We start from the raw sequence: 22928 nt of genomic DNA on the forward strand, positions 1-22928 counted from the left end.
AAATTTTTCCGAGCCAAAAGAAAAAATACGTGTCTCATTATTTGGACCAACAAACAATGTATTTGAGTTTGGTCGAAATTAAAAATCATGCTCGTACCTGACCGGTTGTCTGGAAATGGAAAGCATCCTATGCTTTTAAGCATACAATGTTTTCAACATCGCCTACGCTGCGCCTTGCGCTGCAATGTGGGACTTCATAAATAGGCAATTTCATCAGTTACCTATCAACGGCAAGCCTAAGCCAGTAACAGACGCACTACTTAATGAAATTAAAAGTAAGTACATGTATGATTATTCACTAAAACTTGCTATTTAGACGCCTTATAATTTTCCTTTAATTGATAGTCGTCAAGGAAACCAACATCGATGAAGCTGCGAATCTGCCAAGTACCTCTACATAAAAATATTATAATTTTTAAGAATGTAAAACCAGTATTTTTTATACTCTTTCATATTTTATATATTATTTATATTTAATAAGAGTTTTGTTGAGTTTCATAGTTTAACAATCAATATACTTTATTGAATGAAGGCTTAGCAATAAAAAATATGTAGTATAGAACCTATTCGTTTGCATATAAATAAAAGACTCCAGTTTTATTATAGGTAAAATAACATTTTTTATTAATTTTAAACTACAGTGCAATTAGAAAATTTAGGTAAACCTTATTATTTACGATAGTTATACTTGTAATATCTGAACTTCTTTCATAGAATGTATAATGGCTTTTATTCTTAACACTATAAAAAACATGACTCAAATATAACACAACACTTTCATTATATTTTAATCATTAATGTTAAGCGTTTATGCAAAACATTTTGTTAAACAAAAACGCTTAAAATTACCGAGAAAAACAAAATAAAAGTGTTGTGTTATAATTAGTAATATGTTTTTTACAGTTTAGAGAATGAAAGCAATTGCATATTCTACGAAACAAGCGCTGATTTTACGAAAATAATAATAACAACTAAGAATTAGTACGAAATTCTTCAGTAAATAGTACTAAACTCGTCAGTAAATAGTACGAAAACATTCGTAAAATTTACTAAAGATCTGAAGTCCCATATTTTCGTAGTATGTACGAAAACGGTTTTGTACAATCAACGAAAACTTTCGTGGCTCAAAATGACGAAAAATTTCGTAAATATCTATGCATCGTTTGCATCCCTTGCTGCAATATTTCTTGACGTCGCCCAGGCATTTGATCGCGTCTGGCTACACTGTCTTATGTATAAAATACAAAAGCTACTCCCACAAAGCACACACAAACTGCTTAAGTCATACCTTTATAATCGAAAGTTTGCAGTTCGATGTAACACCACCATCTCTGAAGTCCATACAATCGAAGCTGGAGTGCCACAAGGCAGTGTCCTTGGCCCGAAGCTGTATGTCTTATACACCGCGAATATTCCTACAAACGACCGCGTGATAATGTCAGTCGCTCCAAGTGTCCTCTACAAGCAACTGCGCTCCTAGGCTATCATATGGAAGCTGTTGCCAATTGGCTCGAAAACTGACGAATAAAGGTTAACGAGCAATAATGTAAGCTAGTTATATTTACACCGAATAAGAGTAACTGTCCGTCCTTGACTTTGAATAACGTACAAATACCACAAAGCAATCATGTCACTTAGCTAGGGGTCCATCTGGACAGGCGACTTACTTGGCGAAACCACACAGTGGCTAAAAGGACTCATCTCAAGCTGAAGGCTAATTCTCTCCACTGGCTTATTAACTCTCGCTCACCCCTGAGTCTGGAGTATAAAGTGCTTATTTACAATACAGTTTTAAAACCGATATGGACCTATGGATTTGAGTTATGGGGAAACGCGAGCAGCAGAAACATAGAAATCCTTTGCCGTGCGCAATCTAAAATCCTTCGAACAATCACCGGAGCACCTTGGTATATCCGAAATGAGAAGATTCACCGCGACTTGAGAATACCAGAAGTACGAACCGAAATAGAACAACGGAAGACGAAATATGTATCGAAGCTTTTAGCGCACCCAAATCATTTAGCAAGATCTTAAGATTCGAAAACTTATTGTTAGGCTCTTAGGCAGGGCAGATTCAATAAAAAAAAATAAAAAGTTAAAAAAAAAAATTTTTTCTTGAAAAGCAGTGTTATGCTTCTGCAGGTGTGGGTTTTGGAAGTAAGTAATAATTCTCAAACGAAAGGAATAATTTAAAATCCAATTCTATTTAATATAATAATATTAAACAGTTTTTATTGAACTTGAGGCCGTTTTTTATGAAAAATTATTGTGGAAAAAACAAAACAAAAATGTTGAAGTTTTAGCTGCCAGTTCGGAGATCACCACAGATGTGTATTAACAAAAATTTTTGAGTCGTCGAGTGATCTTTTAAGAACAACTTTAACCCTTTCTCGAACTCAAATTTTTTTGAAAAGGTTCGCAGAATGACACTAGTGATATTTGGAGTTCTAGACTAGATATTTAAATTTCCGTTACCACTAGTGAAAATAATATATAAAAAACTAAAATGGAGCATCAAGTTAAACTTGAATGCTTCTGTTGGGCCACAAAAAATTCTACTACTTTTAAAACCAATACAATCATCATCGCCTATGCCCGACACCACATTTGTTTACCCAGTTTAAAGCCGCTTGTTTTGTCGGCTTATGCCGACGTAACTGCGTAAGGTTAAAATTAATATGCACTTGAAGTTTTAAAAGTACAATCATGTAAAATTAGTTAAAAAATAACGATCTAAATAAGAGTTGTTCAAAAAAAAAAAATCACATTATAAATGAAAATAGTAATTTTCTTTTGGACGCTTTTCAACTAAATGCTTTCCATAGAAAATTAATTAAGTTTACGATATTTACGTGGTTACGAGGTATTTACTCGTTTAGATGACTCTGTGTAGTTATATAAAGCGCTTTTTAGAATTCTTAATATGAATATAAAGTGTACTAAATTTGCGGTTCTTGATTCTATAAATTATATGTTAAAAATAGTTTAGCCAGCACAGGCTTAGATGGATCAGTGTGGATTTCGATACTATCGACGATATATCGATAGTTTAAACCGGGGTTGTTGCAAATATTCGCATTCGCATTCGCAACTGCGGAGCTTCCGCATTAATTTTTACATTCGCATTCGCAATAATCAATGCGGAGGTTTTGCGAATGCGAATATTGTGCAAGTGCACTGATAAAACGTATATCTGGCAAAGAAAATGACAAATTGTAGCCTGTGCAGATGCTACTTTAAAAATGACCCCCTACGTCCCCCATTCTTTTAAAATTTAAAGTCAAAGAGTAAGATCCTTCAAAAGGTATTTTCAGCGGAAATGTTCAATGTCTAGCTATAAAGAGAATCGCCTATTTGCGCGTTAAAAGGCAACATTTAATTAGGTAAGAATTATGTAACTATCGAATATTATTTGTCAAAGGTCTGTTGAAAAAACTAGATATATCGCTAGCTTTTTTTCTACTTTTTCTTTGATAAGTGCAATTTTTTTTCTCATAAAACTTATTTTGATTAAGTTTCGTGTTCCTTTTATTAGCCTTTCAGCTCGAAAACAATAACATTTGTTTTAATTTTGTGCTAATTGTTTAAATTAGCACGCATCGAAATAAAGATAAAATGATATGTGAATAAGTTGACAGCCAAGTTCACAAATCAAATAAGAATTAATTCAAGGCGAATTTAATATCTATTGAGGAGTGGGACTTGGCATGCAATATATGGCTAGTATAGTATGGAAAGGGCGTTACTCACATCGTCACTGAAATACCAAAAGCCGTAACTAACTAAAAATCCGAAATTCACATTTTGATTGACTTATTGTGCATTTCATTGAATCATAAGTCCCATATGTTGAAACTTTGCGTTCATTCGCCTCAAAATACCAAGGCCAACTGAAAGCATGGAATGGAACAACAAAACAGATTTGTTGGCTTATGGTACCGACAGCGGTGAGTATTTAATTGTGCCTGCCTGAAACTAAGAAAAGTCGAGCTCAGCTAATAAAAAAAACTAATTACAAGCTATTCATTACAGGTGAACCTTTCCAAGAAGTCCCCCGGGAACTAAGCAGATCTGAGACCTTCATCGTGCTTGATTCCAATAATTCAAATTATTATAAAAAACGGGGCGCCTTTTTAACAAAATAATGAGATTTTAAACTAATTCGGCTGGCAGCCACGACTTTAAAAACAGAATTTTCTCCGAAATTTCAATCCTTGAAAATAACAATTTATTTGCCATATCCACCTATTTAGAACCGGCTATACGCACAAATTTTTCAAACCAGTCACAGAAGACAGGATTAAAAATGATTTACAAAAATTGAAATCGAAAAACGCTGATGACGTAACAGGTTCTCCAAATTCTGAAACAACCAAAATAACTGGTACTCCAAATTGGAAACCAACGGTGTTTAAACAACGATCTTGCCATGATGCTAGATTGTGAAGATGAAAGTCCTCCGTACATCCGACATTTGCAGCCCCGATGCAATCTTCAAAAAGGAATTAGTGCACCACAATAAAAAAAAGAAATATAACTGAAACTCCTCAATCGAAAAGAATTTAAAATTTTTTCAAGTTTCCAGTTTTTCAAGTTTGTCGCCTCGAGCAAGTAGTTATTTAGTGGCGCAGGTTTGATTTACGACCCTTTAAGAAACAGGCTGAAGCCCGGAAAGGCAGAAAAACTACTCTTTATTAAATAGAATTTTTCAATATTTAAATTCAAGTACTAAACAAAAAAAAAAATATATTATTAAAAATTACTAACATTTCCATTTTTATTTGCCTAAAGCACCTAATGTACTCACCTAAATTATTTCTTAAAAATACCTGACATCCGCATTCGCATTCGCATCCGCGGATGTTGGCTTTTACACATCCGCATCCGCAGTCGCATCCGCGGATGTCTAAAATTCCACATTCGCAACATCCCTAGTTTAAACTATCACTATCGCAACTATCAATGGTATCGAATATCGATAGATTGACAGCTCTAATTGATTCTAATTTGTTCAACAAAATCGAGCAAGTTGAAGCTGATATGTCCACTTTAATATTTCCTACATATGGTTCATTCCACGGTGACGGGTGTGACATTTCAACTCACATTTTAAGGCTTAATTCTTAAACTGTAATATAAAACTCTTTAAAACGAGTATTTCTTAATAGGCTTCCGAGGTATACACAATGCCTAGAAAAAAAAAATATCAACAATAATTTAATCCAAAGGAGTTACATGAACTTTAGTCACTGTGAAGGGTGTGACGAGTACGCAAACCAAATTAGATACTACTTACTTGTATCAGAGTTTTTCTGCTAATTATGTCTTCTGCTTATGGTTTTAAATAGTTCGTTGTATAGTTAAATAAACATTTTCAACATTTACGTAAAGGTGCTTACCTCTATTGGAAATTATAGATTATATGCCCCAAATTCGACTGTGACGTGTGTGACCTCACTTTGTGACGGGTGTGACAAGTTGAGTATGAATACACAAATACACATTATTAGACAACTTAACTAACTTTATTTCTCAAAAATCGGATTTTACGAACACATAAAAGATTCTTCCACCTAAAGACGGGGTAATCCCTGATCGGACTCTTCATCTCCACTGTCTGTGTTGTCATTGTAAAGTACCTTATTTTTTATAGTACTACACTTTTAATGAGGCTGTTACCTGTCAACCCTGTTGTTACTGTTACTGTTTTTACCCTGACAAGTGAAGTCATGGTTTCTTTTTATACATGACAGCATAGCTTAAGTTTTCCAATCGCTCGAGCATCATATCTTTATGATTAGCTTTATCATCGGTGACCACAAACAGATATATGATACATTTCAGATTAGCAGATAAGTAACGGTAGCAGTCCTGGCCGAATTTATTCAAATTTTTTAAAATTAAAATTGTGACGGGTGTGACATGTGACGGGCGTGATCTACATAATCGGTTTTTTTTTTCGAACTTAAAATCAATTCGCACATATTCGTCTGTGTCATAGCGTTACTTTCTTCAGCTTTTTTACACTGTCCAAGATGTGTTTTCCTTCAAAAAATAACTATTTTTTGTGTATTTTGTGACGGGCGTGGCATTAAAATATGCTTTGATTTAATATATAATAAAATATTTAGTACTTGCCCGAAAAACACTGTTACAATGCGGACGAAATGTTCTCTCCATTGACCATTTAAACAGTGCAAAAAAGACAATTGACTACGAAAATCAGTATTGTCAATTTTGAAGAAAATTAACCTCTTATATGAGTTTGTAGACTGTGCAACCTAAAGTAAAGAAATATCTGATTTTCAGATAAATAACGTTGGTGGGAGCTTTTGATTTAACAACAGAGACCCAAAATAATTATTATCCTAATATTTGAGATCAAAAACGTCGCCTTGATTTAAGAGAAATTTTTTTTCGTCTTTGTATAATAATTATTTACGAGAAATATCTTTTTTCGTCTCGCGGGACGATTATTTTCAGATGGAAATTATTTACGTCATTTCATAATAATTATACGGGATTTTTATTTTTCTCGTCTCTCGGGACGTTTATTTCCAGACGAAAATTATTTAAGTCTTCTCATAATAATTATGTGGGTATTTTATTTTTTTCTATCCCGCGGGACGTTTATTTCAAAACGGAAATGATTTACGTCTTCTCGTAATAATTATGTGGGACTTTTATTTTTTTCGTGTCGTAGGACGTTTATTTAGAGACGGAAATGATTTAAGTCTTTTCATAATAATTAGATGCGACTTTTATTTTTCTCTCCCCTCGTGACGTTTATTTCAAGACGACAATGATTTACGTACCACGTTTTCTCTTGATACAATCGGTACATGTACTGCCGATTTCACGAAGTTAAACGCAAATATCTCCGAGCTCGATTACTGGAATTTGATTTGCTAACATCTGGCAACCCTTTTCAAAATCTAAAACCACGTAAAAGCAAAGCCTTTTAATTTGACAACTCATTTTTTAAAATCGAACGAACGATACAGACTTGATGAAATGAACAATCGTGGCGTTAAATATTTAACGCGTCAAATCTCCGAACTAAATTAAGAAGGTCCATTTCAATAAAAGTCCAATATAATTATTAAGAGAAGACGTAAGTCATTTCCGTCTTGAAATAAACGTCCCGAGAGACGAAAAAATAAGAATCCTACATAATTATTATGAGAACACGTAAATCATATTCGTCTTAAAATAAACGTCCCGAGAGACGAAAAAAATAAAAGTCCCATATAATTATTATGAGAAGACTTAAATCATTTCCGTCTTGAAATAAACGTCTGTTTAACAATTAAATGCTGTTTGGTTTTTAATGTACACTGAGAAAAAAAACGCGTTGTAAGAATAAAAAAAATTTTATTTGATTACCGTTTAAAAATGTTCGTTTTTAAATCAAGTGAAAATTCTTAACAAAATGGATTTTTTCATTATACATACACTACGTATAATGGAAATATTCAAATCAAATACGCCCGTATTGAAATGAAGCATTTTCACTGCACGGATTCTTTTTCATATGTAATTAAGAAAGCATATGTATACAAAGCATGCAAAGCGGTGACAACACATACATACATACATATGTAAGTTAAACTAACCGAAGTTAAGTTTATTAAAAAAATTTATTTTTTACGGCAGCAAGCCGTGTTGTTTATTCGAACTCAAATTAGGACTGATTACAGTTTTTGTTTTCACTTAAGTCTATACCTCAAGAATCTTCATTGTCACATTGAATTAACAGGTGCGATGCCTTGGCCTTGGTTGCGGGTGTCGGGTGTCCAGACTTGTAGTCAGCGATTTCGCGGATGCGCGTGCAAGAATTGGAATGCAGGTGCACTGCATTAGCGTGAGAAAGAATTTTTGGAGTTTTGAATGTTGGCTACGTTAACTCCTCCCTCCTTAAAAACGCTTGTCCTCGAGCGTCTGAAAAACCTGGAAGGTCCTTATTTCAGGGGTAGGGACCTGGATGGTGGCTTCTTGAAGCTGGCTATCATGAGCACCGGATTCTGCTGGTTTTTCAACTTTGCTTGCTGATTTAGTTTTTTTATAAAAACGATTCTTGGTGCTAGCTAAGAGGATGATTACTATAACAATAGTTACCCCTGCGGAAATGCGATTTACTGATCTTTCTATTTGCAGTGACTGGATTTCTACGGTGTTATTTATATGTAGCTCGCTAAGTGCCTCTAGTGAAAGGAGCTTTCTTATGCTTTCTTCTATTGGCGTTGGCTGACCAATTGCTGGCATCACTTTTACTGTGCGTGATTCAAAATTTTTGTATGTTCGCTCATTGATAGCTATGGATGCGTTTTTGAAATTTGTTATGTAAGTGCCATTCATGGTTCGCACGGTGCCTTCTACTAAAATGTTGCCGTGATAATCGTTGAGGAAAACGATCCCGGGCGCGATGAGCTCGTCTCATGGAATATGGTGACAGTTTATCATGTGGCATGAAGAATTGAGGCTTTTCATTAGGTTAGGTATACAGAAATCGTTTCTTAAGTCTAACAAGTCATCCTGATTACAAATACTAATTTTATTGTATTTTTTACATTGGTTTTTAATTCCTAATATTTTATATTTGTTTCTAAGTACATTGTTAAATTTCAAGTTTATCATGACATTATTTTTTATTACTGATTTTATAATATAATGGTTATAAACTTCCCTTGTTGTTAAGGGTATCTTCAGGATGTATAAAATTGTTGTAGAATTACTTAGTACGCTAATTTCTGCTAATTCTAGAGCCTCTTCTACAGTATTGACGGGCATATTTTCTTTATTAAATTCTTTAACAGTTATTTCAATTTCTTTCTTATTTAGAATAATAGTGTTTACAATTCCTAACCTAGCCCATTGTATGGCGTATTTTATATTAATAATTTCTTCCTTTATTAATCTTAGCCTGTTTTGCAAATTTAACGCTATTTCATTCGCGATCATATTGTCATTCCTAATTGAATGTAGTATGCCATTAGTTACTTCCGTTAATTTATTAACTTGTTGCTTCAAAGCACTATTTATAAAAACTTGATGATTACTGTTTACTGTTACTAAATTATTATTGATCATGTTCAAGTCGTCGTGATCGGGGCTTCCTGCTAGGTACTTCCAGGCAGTGCCAAGAATATCTAGGGATCTTTTTATTCTGGGATTGCGGATAGGTTCAACGATTTCCAACATTTCGATAGTTTGTTGGGCCTCGTGTTGTAAGGTAGGATATATAGGATTTCCTGTCGGTAAGCTTCTGTCTATTATGTCAGTTTTGTTTTCCAAAACGTCTCGGTAGGCTTGGGTATCAATGACGTGGATGAAATTGAGCGTACCGTGCTTAATTTTGGAGTAGCCGGTATCTATGGTTATCAGGTGGGATGAGGAATAATCGTGGATTTGGATATCTGCATAAACCATGCAGCCGATGAGACTGAAAAATGTCTTTCTTCTTTAGTGACTATGAGCACTCAATTATTCAGATATATTTTCCCTGCAAATATCTTTAGTATCGTACGCCTATGGCATATTGATCGATTTTGCCTAATCCTAAACTCCTTTGTCTTATATCTTTCAATTACCTAATCTATTTTAATGTCTACCTTTCTTACTTGTTTATTTTCCTTAATTATACTAAAAGATCTATTTATTTATGTTTTGCTTGTTATTGAGCCTTGATATGACTTTTATGCACTGACCTTCCGGATTTGGTTGTAACCACATTTCCTGTCTTCGAGCACTACTTCCTTTTTGTATCTGGGGGTGAGTTTATTGCCTATTCGCTTTTTGATTTTTACGTAAATGATGTCATTACTTGAATAAGTTTTTGCCTTTGTCCTCTTTTTGTTATGGAATGTAAGGTCCTTTTCCTGTTTGTCAACTATTTTCCTGATATTGTCGAGTCTGTCCTTTTCGATTAATGTCGGGTCGCTGTAAACGCTTCTGCCGAAAAATGTTTCAATGGGTTTCTTTTTGGTAGTCGAATGTATTGAGTAGTTATATTTGCATATGGATTTATTCAGTAATTGTTCAAAACTATTGTGGGTATTCTTTGCTCTTATACAGTGCATTATCTCGGTAAGGGTTGAGTGAAAACGCTCTACCTGACCGTTTACTGAGCTGGTGTAAGGAGGGGTTTTAAAAATTTCGATGCCATACTGGTTTTCTAACATAAATACTATGGAAGATGAGTTTAAAGATTTTTCGTTGTCAATAACAATTTTCTCTGGGATTCCGAAGGATGTACATAAGTAGGTCTTGTAAGGGTACTTTTGTGTCTTCCGTTGCTCTTGATTTAATGATTTTCGCTTGCGCGTATTAGGAAAATTTGTCTATGGCAGTGAGGATTACTTTGTTATTAGTGTGGTAAATATCGATGTGAACTATATGTCCAGGATAATTCGGAACTGGGGTTGCCTTTAAAACTGGTTTTGAGGGATGCCTTTCATATTTGTTTTCATGGCATATCTTACATTGCTTAGCGATTTTCCTAATCTTTGCATTCATTTCAGGAAAGTAAAATTTTTCTAGAATTTGGGCTTTATTCTCGGTTGAATTCCTGTGCGCTCTTTTATCCTCTTTAATTATTTCGGATTCCTGCTCTGATTCTTGTACTAGGTCTTTTACTATTTTCCGCGTGTATCTTATTTTATACCTGCTAAAATGTATTGGATATATAGTTTGAATTTTACCCAGGATGTAGTCTTCTGTAAAGATTGCATTGGTAACTGAAGGATTTAAAGAGCGGGTGAGATGGTTTATTAATATCTCTTCTGTATACTCGGTTTCTTCAATAATATGCCTGTGATAAGTAGGGAAGGGTATTTTAAATTGGTAAGATGAAGTGTCTGCGGTCCTGAGGAATAACTGGTTCTTGAATGCATTAACCGGGGCATCCGTGTAAGGAATTAGGTTTTGAGATGAACTTTCATCACTATGCTGAGTCGCTGTTAAAGAATTAATTTGCTCCTGCTGCGGTGGTCGGGATAGTCCGTCTGCTACCACGTTCGTTCTGCCAGGTTTGCATTTTAGCTCATAGTTATACTCTTCGAGGACCGCTTTCCAGCGCTTCATTTTACTGTTGTTATTTTTGTTACTGAGCGCATACGTTAAGGGCTGACGGTCTGTATAAATTTTAACTTTTGCCGAACCGTAGAGGTAATTTCGCAGAGACTTCGAGCATTTCTTTCTCGTTAGCTGCGTAATTTTCTTCTGTTTTCGAAAGAGTCCTAGAAATGAAAGTGATTGGTCGGTCTTCTTGTGACAGAAATGCGCCTATTGCGTAATTAGAAGCATCAGTTGTGAGCTCAAAATCTTTATTCAAATTGGGGTAGGTCAGCATAACATCTCTTGAAACTAAAACGTTTTTAATTTTTTGCAACGCTGCGATTGCTTCTTCGTCAAGTGTTATCTGTTTTTTTGTTGATTGGGTTTGGGTTTTCCTCCCCTCTTAAAAGGGCTGTCAGGGGTTTAGCGAGCTTCGCATAGTCTTTAACGAAGCGGCGGTAATGACCTGGAATTGGAAAATTTTGGATGGTATCGATTTTTGAAGGGTTTGTTTTGATTCCTTCCGCTGTTACTATGAATCCTAGAAATTCTACTTCTTTTTGGAAGAACTTGCATTTATCTAGCTGTACTTTCATATTTGCCTTTTCAAGTGTACAGAAAATATTTTTTAGATGGGTTGAATGATCCTTTTCGGTTTTGCTGAATATAATTATGTCGTCAATGTAAACGTAACAACACTGGCCTATGTAATCTCGTAAAATATCGTCTAATGTCCTTTGGAAAATTGAGGGGGCGTTCTTTAAGCCGAATGGTAATCTAGTAAATTCATTCATTGACGCGGCGTTGTTATAACTCAGTCTGTTCATATAATTCACATTCCTTGTCTGGAGAGATTGGTCGACTTCCATAGGTGTGGGTGGTTTTGGCTGTGTTGGCCTTGGCGGTGGATTGTTATAAATGGGTCTATTAGTTTGAATATTTGACCTGTTGAAATACTGAGACTGTTGGTACTGGAGTTGTTGGTATTGAGGTTGTTGGTATTGAAATTGTAGATATTGGGGTTGTTGGGGAAATCGATTGATAGGAGAAAGCGGTTGGGGTATATGTGCAATCTGTGGATAGAAGGGTTGATTAGTGTATGAAAGGTTTCTTAAAGCAAGTGCAGGTGTTTGCTGCAAATGCATTCCAAATGGTGCGGGGGGTAGGTTGGGTTTTCTAGATAAACTACATTGATTGCTTGCGTGCACTGCCCTGAAGTTTTGGTTCTCCAGTTTAATGCATAAATGCAAGGCTTCAGGTAGGTCGGCAGGTTCCTTCATACCGAGGAGCCTAGATAAATCGCCTGATAATCCCCTAACGAAAGTATCGAGTGCTTTGTCGCGATATGTATGGGTAAGGATTCGCATGGCCTCTTGACTTATGTCCATGCATGAAATTTTATTTAATATGAGGGAAAGGTGCGAATAAACTTCCGCATAGAACTCCTGCACACTTTTTCGAGCTTGAATCAAACAAGTCATTTGATACTCAAGGGCGCTCAAGTCCCTCTTATCGGCGTAATGCATGGTAAGGTATTTGGAGATCGCCTTCCAATTCAAGGACGTACTGTAGGACTCTAGAGCAGCGTCTGCACTACCTACAATTTTATTGCGGATAACATTTAGAATGCCGAAATATTTAGGTGAACCTGCACTAGGTTCATAGATTTTCAGAATGCGTTCGACACTTTTTTTCCAGCTGCTGTATTCCGCTGGGTTGCCACTAAATCCGCGTAAGGATCTAACTACGTCCGGTACCTTGTCCATGTCTGTCAATAATGTTCCTATAATGGTCATCAATGGTTTGGTCTGTCATAACTTGCGGCGGAGGATGTAGTATACCTCTTAGCAAGTTGCTTTCATCAGTGGTCAGTATTTCCGTCATTAAATCTTTAATGATAGTGCTGAAGTCAGGAGTGGCGTTTACCGCATTGGAAGTAGAAGCAGTAGGAGGTGGTGGAGCTGCTGCTCCTTGTGCACCAGCATTTGCTAGCAGGGAAGGTCGGATTATATTGTTTTGTGGCATTTTTGGGCCTTTAAATTTTTAGTATTTATATGTCTATATATGTTTTTCTTATTTAATTTGTTTTAATTTAATATACTCTGGAGGGTCCCCCTTGGTGGAGTGAATCGCAGAGATATAATTTATTATAAAGCTAAATGCTTTCGGTAATATTTAGTTTAAGGATGTACAAGCCTTCTTGTTATATTTAATGTGATGATTTATGTGGAACCGACAGAGTTTTGCTCTGTTTTAAGTTAATAAAAATAAATGAAGAAATTTTTAATATATCTACTATATTAACCTATTTAACTAACTTAACTTTTACTGTAAGTTCACTTAATGTACGTGTGATTTCTTTTTTTAAAAAATTACTTCTAATAATTCACTTTAATTAAATTCTAATTTTATCCTTATTAAGTATTTAATTAGAAAATTCAAACTTTTTATATAACTTCACTTTCGAAAATTCACGTTATTCAAATTCTAATTTTATTCTTATTAAGTATTTACTTAGCTTTTAATTGTTAATTTCACTTTCAATGATTCACTTAATTAAATTCTATATTATACTTTTCTTAAACTTATATTTAAATATCTTACGACACTAGTCCCACGGCGTGCGGGGTTAATCCTTTTTGCATCGCTACTTGGGTCCACCGTTGCGCACTCTGCGTGGGTGCGTGGCTGTCTTCTACCGAAGCTCTCCACTGAGTCCTTCCAGTCGCAGTCCTGACACTTCTTGAGGGCCGGATCCTCCAAAGCTTGCACTGTTATTTATTCACTACTTTTACCGTATCCTTATTTAAGGAAGCGCGTGGCACTACTTGAGGGCCTTAACTTTTTCGAGGACGAACGCGACTGGACCGTTGGGTGCCAGTTAAACTAACCGAAGTTAAGTTTTTTTAAAAAATTTATTTTTTACGGCAGCAAGTCGTGTTGTGTATTCGAACTCAAATTAGGACTGATTACAGTTTTTGTTTTCACTTAAGTCTATACCTCAAGAATCTTCATTGTCACATTGAATTAACAGGTGCGATGCCTTGGCCTTGGTTGAGGGTGTCGGGTGTCCAGACTTGTAGTCAGCAATTTCGCGGATGCGCGTGCAAGAATTGGAATGCAGGTGCACTGCATTAGCGAGACAAAGAATTTTTGGAGTTTTGAATGTTAGCTACGTTAACTTGTACATACATACATATGTACATACATGGTACGACATCATGCACTAATCGCGCGCTGTGATGTTGATTCAAACTCAACATTTGAAAACACATTTACATGTATGGCTGTAGCTGAGTGTGCAAAGACGCTTGATACAATTGGTTGCTACCAAGAGCGTCCGGGTTCAATTACCATCAGACGGAACATAAAATTAAATTTTTTTCTTCTTAATTTTAATTTCGCATAACGAAAAAGCTTCTGTGCACTTTGCAACGGCATATTTTATAACGTACATTCTCAAATTTAAAACGAGTTGGGTTGGTGCTCTTTCATATGCGTATTTTTTTTAAATTTAGCACTTTTTTTTTAATTCTAAAATTTTTTCCCTCAGTGTAGAATACTCAGCAAAAAGGAAATATGTATGGATGTTGTTGCAGGTGCATATCGATGAAATTCCGCCGAAAAAAACAAGTTGCAAAAATCAAAAAAATCGTAAGTAAAATAAAAAATGAGTGAAAAAAGTTGTTCGTCCAACTTCCATAAATATTTGTTTTATCTGTCAAAGCTCCTACCAATATTCAGCAACTTTACTAAATCATTTAAAAACGTGTCACAAAACTCCTGTTATATATCAATATCAATGCAATTTTTGAAGATGTCAGAAGTACTTTCCAAATTTTTTTAATTTCAAGAATCATGTTGCAAATCACGATTGTTCTGTAAGCAGCTCTTTTAATGTAAATGCTACAATGGAGCAACCACCCGCAAAAAGAACAAAAGATGTGCCTGCTGTTTGGCAAAATATCAATAATAGTTCTGTAGATAGTGAAATCAATTTAATTGATTTGAAAAAAGTTATTGACAATTTTTTTCTTATTAGGTCAAATATTGGGATATAATCTGGTGACAGGTAACAAGATCAACGGAAAGAAGGTCAATTACCTTTTCAAAAGCGAAATAAAATCCATTGACATTATTGCTCTTTCAAACATTAAATTTACGCAGCTCGAGGCGGCCCGCGTCCGCGCGCCACACCGTGTCGTGCCCCGACCATCGTAATCCTTGTTTAATTCGCTATAAAAAACGTGGTTCAAAAAAATGGGTTTTAAAGAACTATTTTTAAAATGTTTTTCTTTATGACGAGATGGTTTATTTTGTGAGAATCAACAATTGTTTGTCATTTTTTCGAAAACTTATGTAAAGATATATTTGGTAAGGTGTTAAACATCCGGGTTTTTGCAAAAAGTTAAATTTTATTGCGGATTCTGATATCCAGATATAATATTTGTATGGCAAGATTCTTATTTAAGGCGGCAAACCCCTAGAAATCGGCGTGGCAATTGCAGGACTAAAATTAGCAAACGCAGATTTTATTGCGGATTTCGGCAGAATATTGCTTCGCTAACAATATTTGTTCAACAACCTTTTCAATCCATATAGATATTCTGGCGAAATCCACAATAAAGTCTAAATTTTTTAACTTTGGTTTTAATATAGCCACGCTCATTTTTAGAATATTCTTTGATTCAAAAAGTTGTGGAACAAATGTTGTTAACGAAACGATATTCTGCCGAAATCCGCAATAAAATCTGCGTTTTGCAAACTTTAGTCCTACAATTGACACGCCACGCCTTAAAAAAAATCTTGCCGTACAAATATTATACCTGGATAGGTATTCTATCGGAATCTGCAACAAAATTTAAATTCTTACAAAAACTCGATGTTTTACACCTTACTAAAGATATCTCAACATAAGTTTTCGAAAACAAATTACAAAAAATTGTTGATTCTCACAAAATAAACCATCTCGTCATAAAGAAAAATATTTTAAAAATAGTTCTTGAAAACCCCCCATTTTTTTAACCACGTTTTTTATAGAGAATTAAAGAAAGATTACGATGGTAAAATTATAAATCCCTAATTTACTGGTCTTCACTATGCAAATCAACTTCAAAAAGTTCAACTGTTAATAGCTAAGTTAGCTTTAGGACAATCTTGACCATCTCATATATAGAAATATTAAGCCCGTTTCTTTAGCTTTAAACGACGTTAAGATGAAGTCTCTACGATGGGCAGAACCCGAGATATAACGATTTGAAGGAGTACATTATTAGTCAGAATCACGAAAAAATGCAAACTTTGACAGATCATATCTCCAAAGAAAAAACCGAAAAAAAAATTCCTCCAACACGTGTTAGCTAATTTCATGTATAGAACCCATAAAAAAAATTGAAGTCAATCGAAAGTGTGACACCAAATTTGGTGTCCGATATGAAAAAGAATGTCTCATATATATATTATTTTTATGTATGTTACCGCATAACTTTGGATCACGTTAACCGATTTCTATAACAGGTTGTCCCATACTAATTTGGTTTAAATCCGATCATTGGATCATGAAGAAATTAACGATAATCTTAATTTTTTATATGAATTTAAGTCGGTATTGCTTTTTGCTTAGAAATTGCTTGTTATATATTTCACATATATTTTACATATCGATGGCTTATATTCAATAATACCCTCTATTTGCACACTTTTCACAAAAATGAGATTCTGATATAAAAATTCAACTAAAATTTAAGTGTCATCGGTGATATTAATGCTGCTAATTTAAAAATACAATTCTTTCAGTGTTCCTTCGGGGGTTTTGGACATGGCGGCAATCCACTGTTTCTTCAATTTAATAGTGTTGGCTTTATTTTTGTGGAAACGAAACATGCTTTGCAAGTTCTGCATCATTTCTACATTCTTTCTTCAAATATTTCTCGTATTTCAGCTCTTTTTGCGTTTGGATTTTAGCATCGAGTTTTTATTATATTCGTAATTTAAAATTTTTTTTATTAAAATCAATTGGTGGGGGTTTATGATTGTGTGTCGATTTATAGCAAACTGATGATTTCGCAATAACCTCTTGAATCTTTGGAAACAACACTTTCGGGGCAATGTTGTTATTCATATCTCACATACGACACAAGAACAAAATTTTTTTCTTTGAATCGACATACTTTAAGCACTGTTGACACTATTTCCATTTGAATGAGGAAATAGCATCATTTACTTTATTTCCAAGTTTTTGTTGACTTTATTTCGCTTTTGAAAAAGTAATAATGCCAATTGACTTTATTTCGCACCAGTATCCGAAATAGTGTCAATTGACCTTATTTGCAGATTGGTGACAGGTAACAAGATCAACGGAATTAAGGTCAATTGACACTACTGGTGCTAACTTCCGTGGAAGTTAGCAGGGCACCTTCTGAAAACCAATTAAGGAAACCAGCTAAACCCAAACTAACTATCTGATAATTTGCCGTAAATTATCCGTTGTTTATCCGTTAAAAGAATAATTTTGCCGCGGCCTTATTTTAAAAAATATCTGAAAACCAATTAAGGAAACCAGCTAAACCTAAGCTAAGTATTATAATTTAAATTGTTCAAAACGCGCATGAGTTGAATATATATTTTTTTTTAACTGAATTAAATAGTAATTTTTTTAAACCTGTATGGATCAAAGTTTCCAACTTGTTCAATATAAAACGTACATCGAATTCCATGAAAATCTCAAGTCTTTTATTTAGTTTTGTTTTTAGCTCCTTAGCCTAGCATTATTGGCAGCCCTGTTGATGTCAAACAAGCTTGAGCAGAGAGTAGGCAGGTGGCCTAAGCGGCGACATAACGGTTCCCATTGCTACTGCGCTAAACGTTTACATGCATATATATGCGCTTGGAGAAGAGACTGCGTTTAGTTCTACGCCATGTGACGCCATGCGCGAGAGAGAGGAAATGTTTGCGTCTCTCACAGACAAGCCTGAGCAGGAGGGAGTTAGCAAGTGCTTAAAGAGCGCAAACATTAGCTGTCGGAGTTGACGACATAGCGGTACGTTTACAAATATATGTACATACATATGCGCTTGGAGAAGAGACAGCGTTTAATTCTTCGTCATGTGACGCCATGCGCGAGAGAGATAGTTTTTGCGTCGCTGATCAGGACTGCCAATTCGGGTGAAAGCGTGCCATTGTTGTGTTCGATCGAATGTTCGATTTCGGTTTCGCTTTGACGGTTAACCGACAATATTTTCATGTTCGTGTAAATGTTGGGCTTCCGCGAAAAAATAGACCGTAGATTTTGACTTCCACGGCAAGATTATTCTTTTCGCGGATAAACAACGGATAATTTACGGCAAATTAGTTTATTTTAGCAATTAGTTAGCAGGGTATGAGGTGGGTTTTGTCGAAGGCTGAGGTATGCTCAGCCGCTCCAGAGTCCAGCGAAGGTCCCACTAACCCCCACCAAATAAAACACAATGATTTGTGTATTAAGTCGAACACACCCACACACACACGCGGCTATCTAAAAGGCCGGCAACTTGTCGTGCAGGGGAGAGCGGAAGGTAAAGGGCGAGAGTCGGCAGTCGGTGTCGCAGATTATCCGGCGGGTAATTGTACGGTGACGGGAGTGTTACTAGTGACAGCGAGATTAGCAGTGGTACGTGTCAGTCGTAGCGAAGAGCGTGGCAATGAGAGCAGTCGCGGTGGTTGTGACGGCGACGGCAGCCTGCAGTTCCCTTGCAGTGGTGGTGGCGGCCTCAGCGGTGACGTTGGCAGTGGCCCATATAATGATGAGGGCGGCAGCGACCTCCCGCAGTGGTGTTGTATGCAGCCCCGATTGTGGCGAAGGGTAAATGCGGCCCCTTTTTGATTACGACGGTGACAGCGGTACTGGGCGATGATGGTAGTGGCGATTACCGTACTCGTGACGGGCAGTAGTGATCGGCCTGGGGCGACGATAATGGCGGCGGCCCCAGTAATGAAGACAGTAGCAGCGGGCCCTGATGGTGACAATGGTGACAGCGACCCTGGGTGGCGATGGTTAGCGTTCGCGGTCCTCGGTGATGATGGAGGGCGGCCCACGGTTGTAGCTTCGGCCTTGGGGCGGCAGTGGTAATAGCGGCCCCGGTGATGAGAGCAGCGGTACGGGCCCTAGCGGTGATGATGATTATGGCGGCGGCCCTGGATGGCAGTGAATAGCGGGCGGTCCTCGATAGAATTGTCGGCCTTAGGGCGGCAGTAATAGTAGCGGCCCCCGGTGTTTAGAGCGGCGGTACGGGCCCTAACGTTGACGATGATTATAGCGGCGGCCCTGGATGGCACTGAATAGCGGGCGGTCCTCGATAGAATTGTCGGCCTCAGGGCGGTAGCGGTGCTGGCGGTCCAGATTTGTTGATACCTACGGACAACTGATGATTAGTACGGTCCCCCAGGGCATCGAAAGGTTGCCCAGTCCCCCCGTATGTATTCGCGGCCGCTAGGCGCTGCAGGGAGGTGGTTCCCTCCCCCCTTCAGCGCCCGCTAACCGCGCGGTATCGCAAGCAGGCAGGGGTGTTCGGAATTGGGCAAGCCCAAACGGATCTCGCCCCCTGTCTGCTTGAGACCGTAACCAAAAATGGGTCTAGCCCATAATGGTTTTGGGGTGTTGCCTGAGGGGTATTCCCCCCCTTGCAGCCCACCCCTCAACCAATCAGTCTTCCTCCGAGGAGGAAAGCTAAGAGCGCCCCAAATAGGCGCGAAGCCCAGGCTGCGCTCCGTGCTTACCTACGGACAACTGATGCTGGTTGAGTTCATGCTGGCAGCTTTAGCTCTGGTTTTGTATGAACCGTTTGAGAAGTGAATGGGCTTATTTTGTGTTATGGCTTTTGCGCAGTGAACTTCTTCCATCTGTTGGTGCGCATCAGTATCCAAGTTGCTGTTTGTGAAATCTGCATGTGCTTACCATGCCCGCTTCGCGTATGTGTATGTACGCCTGTATGTATGTACATAGGGGTGCTTTTAGTCTTGTTGGTATGTTAGTTTGTGTGTACGCCTACCAGTATGTATGTATGTATGTTCCTATATTGGTACCTATGTGCAGTTGTAAGACGTATGCTAGGGTGATGTTGAATATGTTATTGTGGCGTAGGCAAAGCTACGTTACAAGGGCACGCGATATTTTTTGAAATATGTCCGCGGCAAAATTATTCTTTTCACGGATAAACAACGGATAATTTTCGGCAAATTATCAGATAGTTTGGGTTTAGTTGGTTTCCTTAATTGGTCGTCAGAAGGTGCCCTGCTAACATCCATGGAAGTTAGCAGGGCACTCGATATTTTTTAAAATATGTCCGCGGCAAAATTATTCTTTTCACGGATAATTTACGGATAATTAACGGCAAATTATCCGACAGGAATTTTTGCTTTGAGAAAAAGTTGTCCTGCCAACTTCAGAGAGGTCATTGAAAAGGTGCTTTCTCACCGTTTTCATTTCAAGTTGAATTAAGATGTGTTGGTACTCGAAGAAAAAAGATGGGACACGAATGACGTTTTTTGGCCAGAAATAAAAACAGTGTAAAAATACCTTTCTACTGAGATCCCATAAGTCTAAATCAGAACATTTTGGCCCAGTTATTAAAGTTTTTCGTAAATCAATCTTTGAAAAAGTAAAAAAACAGCATCAAAAATCTCGTTCTTACGATTCCGTTGAAAAGATTTTTAAATATTTTTATGCAGATTTTTTAAGATTAATCTAATTTGTCATCTGAGGGGACTTTTTTCAAAAAGTTCTTTAAGAAACCATTTTTATTCATAAAAAACTTCATTTTTGGAGGTATTTTCAAATCGGTCCAGCTCACTTAAATCTTAATATTTTTACAAAATATTTTGGTGGACGTCTTAAAATATAATACATTTTGTAATCCCGGCGGAAAAACCGCAACTTTTTTTGGTGATGCAGTCTAATATAGTATATGGCTCATTCCATCTCAAATCACCCAGGCCGGCGGAAAGTGAATTTAAGTTTGCGATAAAACTTACAGGGATTGCTCAGAAATGCGAATTTTTCGAATAATGAATTTTTTTCTTTTTGAGTACGAACGCTTCTTTTTTTCTCTCTTAATAGCAATTTTTGATGAAATCGTTTATAACTGCCGCAAAAAAACAAGTATTTTAACGATTTTTTTTTTTTTATTGCAGATATTGATCTACTGAATCGAGCTAGTGAACTAAACATCAGTAATTGTTTATTAATAATTAATTATTGTTTATAAACAAAAAAAATTTTTTTTTTTTTCAAATTGCCACATCTTTTTTTCTCTCAAACTCAAACTAGTATAAACTATTTTGAGTACGAGTAGCAATATGCTAAAATTTGTCATTTTCGAGTTATGATTTTTTTTTCTGAAAATGCACTTATATGATGCTAGCAGATTTTCGTGCCAGTTGAGGGCACAAAAATTGTTGCCCATTATGACAAAATTTCCTTGCTGGAAATTTTTTGAGGTTGCCCGATCAGAGCCAAAAGTTTTTCCCAATTGGGCTCTAATTTTGGCCCAATTGGGCCCAATTAGCGATTTGCCCAATCTACCGAAGATTTCCCCAACCAGTGCTCACAATTTGCTCAAAGTGAACATGCATACGCAATTAAAACGTTTTTATCGATAAAATCACACATACACACATCAAAATTCCCTACGAAAAAATATATTTTTTAATTTTTTTTCTTGAAAAATTTTCCACATACAAATTTTTTGATTAAAAAAAAATAGTTTTAGAAAATATGCCATCTCAAAAAAAATTGGAAAAAATCACAATGGTAGCTCTGAGTATTGCGCAATATTTAAGTATAATGATTTGGGGTGCACTCTACAATAATTTGAGTTAAGAATTTTTTTTTACCCCGAAGTTGAGTAAAATGAGTACAATAATTAATTATTAATAAACAATTACTGATGTTTAGTTCACTAGATCGATTCAGTAGATCAATATCTGCAATTTAAAAAAAAAATCGGTAAAATCCTTGCTTTTTTGCGGCAGTTATAAACGATTTCATCAAAAGTTGCTATTAAGGGAGGAAAAAAGAAGCGTTCGTACTCAAAAAGAAGAAAAAAATTCATTATTCGAAAAATTCGCATTTCTGAGCAAAAAGAAAAAATACGTGTCTCCTTAAATTGTTCAAGGAACAATCCCTGTGAGTTTTATCGCAAACTTAAATTCACTTTCCGCCGGCCCGGGTGATTTGAGATGGAATGAGCCATATATATTTTTGTATGTATGTTACCGCAAAACTTTGGACCTCGTTAACCGATTTCTATAATTCGTTTTTTAGAGGAAAGGTGTTAACTGGTGGTACCATATTAATTTTGTTTAAATCCGATCATTGGATCATGAAGAAATTAACGATAATCTTAAATTTTTATATGAATTTAAGTCGGTATTGCTTTTTGCTTAAAATTTGGTAGTTATATATTTCACATATATTTTACATATCGAGGCCTTATACTCAATAATACCCTCTATTTGCACACTTTTCACAAAAATGAGCTAATCACAGCTAATCTTAAATGTCCAATCTCTGAAAACTGTTGCAAAATTAGCCTTGGTGCATATGGCTAATTTTGCAAAGGTTTTCAGAGATTGGCTGAGTTAGTTGTACTTAATCTTTGTTGCTATTTAAATTTCATTTCTAGTGCACTAGCACAAAACTGGACTGTTCTATTACATTAAATTAAATTCAGTTCAGTTAATATATTTCAAGTCATTTAAAAATCTACTATCACTTACAGTTCCTTAGAGTAAAAATTGTGCGGAATTGACGTCTTTACTCCTGCTCCATCACCAGTATCATTATCGCATGCACATGCACCACGGTGATTCATCCGTTCAGATACAATTTGTGCATC

At 36.2% G+C, this 22928-nt stretch overlaps 1 protein-coding gene across 2 annotated transcripts in view; it reads right to left on the reverse strand.

Moving 5' to 3' along the window:
* Window positions 1–22928, reverse strand: part of LOC118749180 (glutamate synthase [NADH], amyloplastic-like) — a 546416-nt gene that overhangs the window by 432234 nt on the left and 91254 nt on the right. For both annotated transcript variants that reach the window (XM_036483956.1, XM_036483955.1), the window contains exon 4: window positions 22810–22928. In XM_036483956.1, coding sequence (XP_036339849.1) covers window positions 22810–22928 — 119 coding nt within the window. The remainder of the gene's footprint in view (window positions 1–22809) is intronic.

Source organism: Rhagoletis pomonella, unplaced genomic scaffold (assembly GCF_013731165.1).
Source record: "Rhagoletis pomonella isolate Grant_MI unplaced genomic scaffold, Rhpom_1.0 Rhpom_scaffold_00014, whole genome shotgun sequence".
NCBI lineage: Eukaryota > Metazoa > Arthropoda > Insecta > Diptera > Tephritidae > Rhagoletis > Rhagoletis pomonella.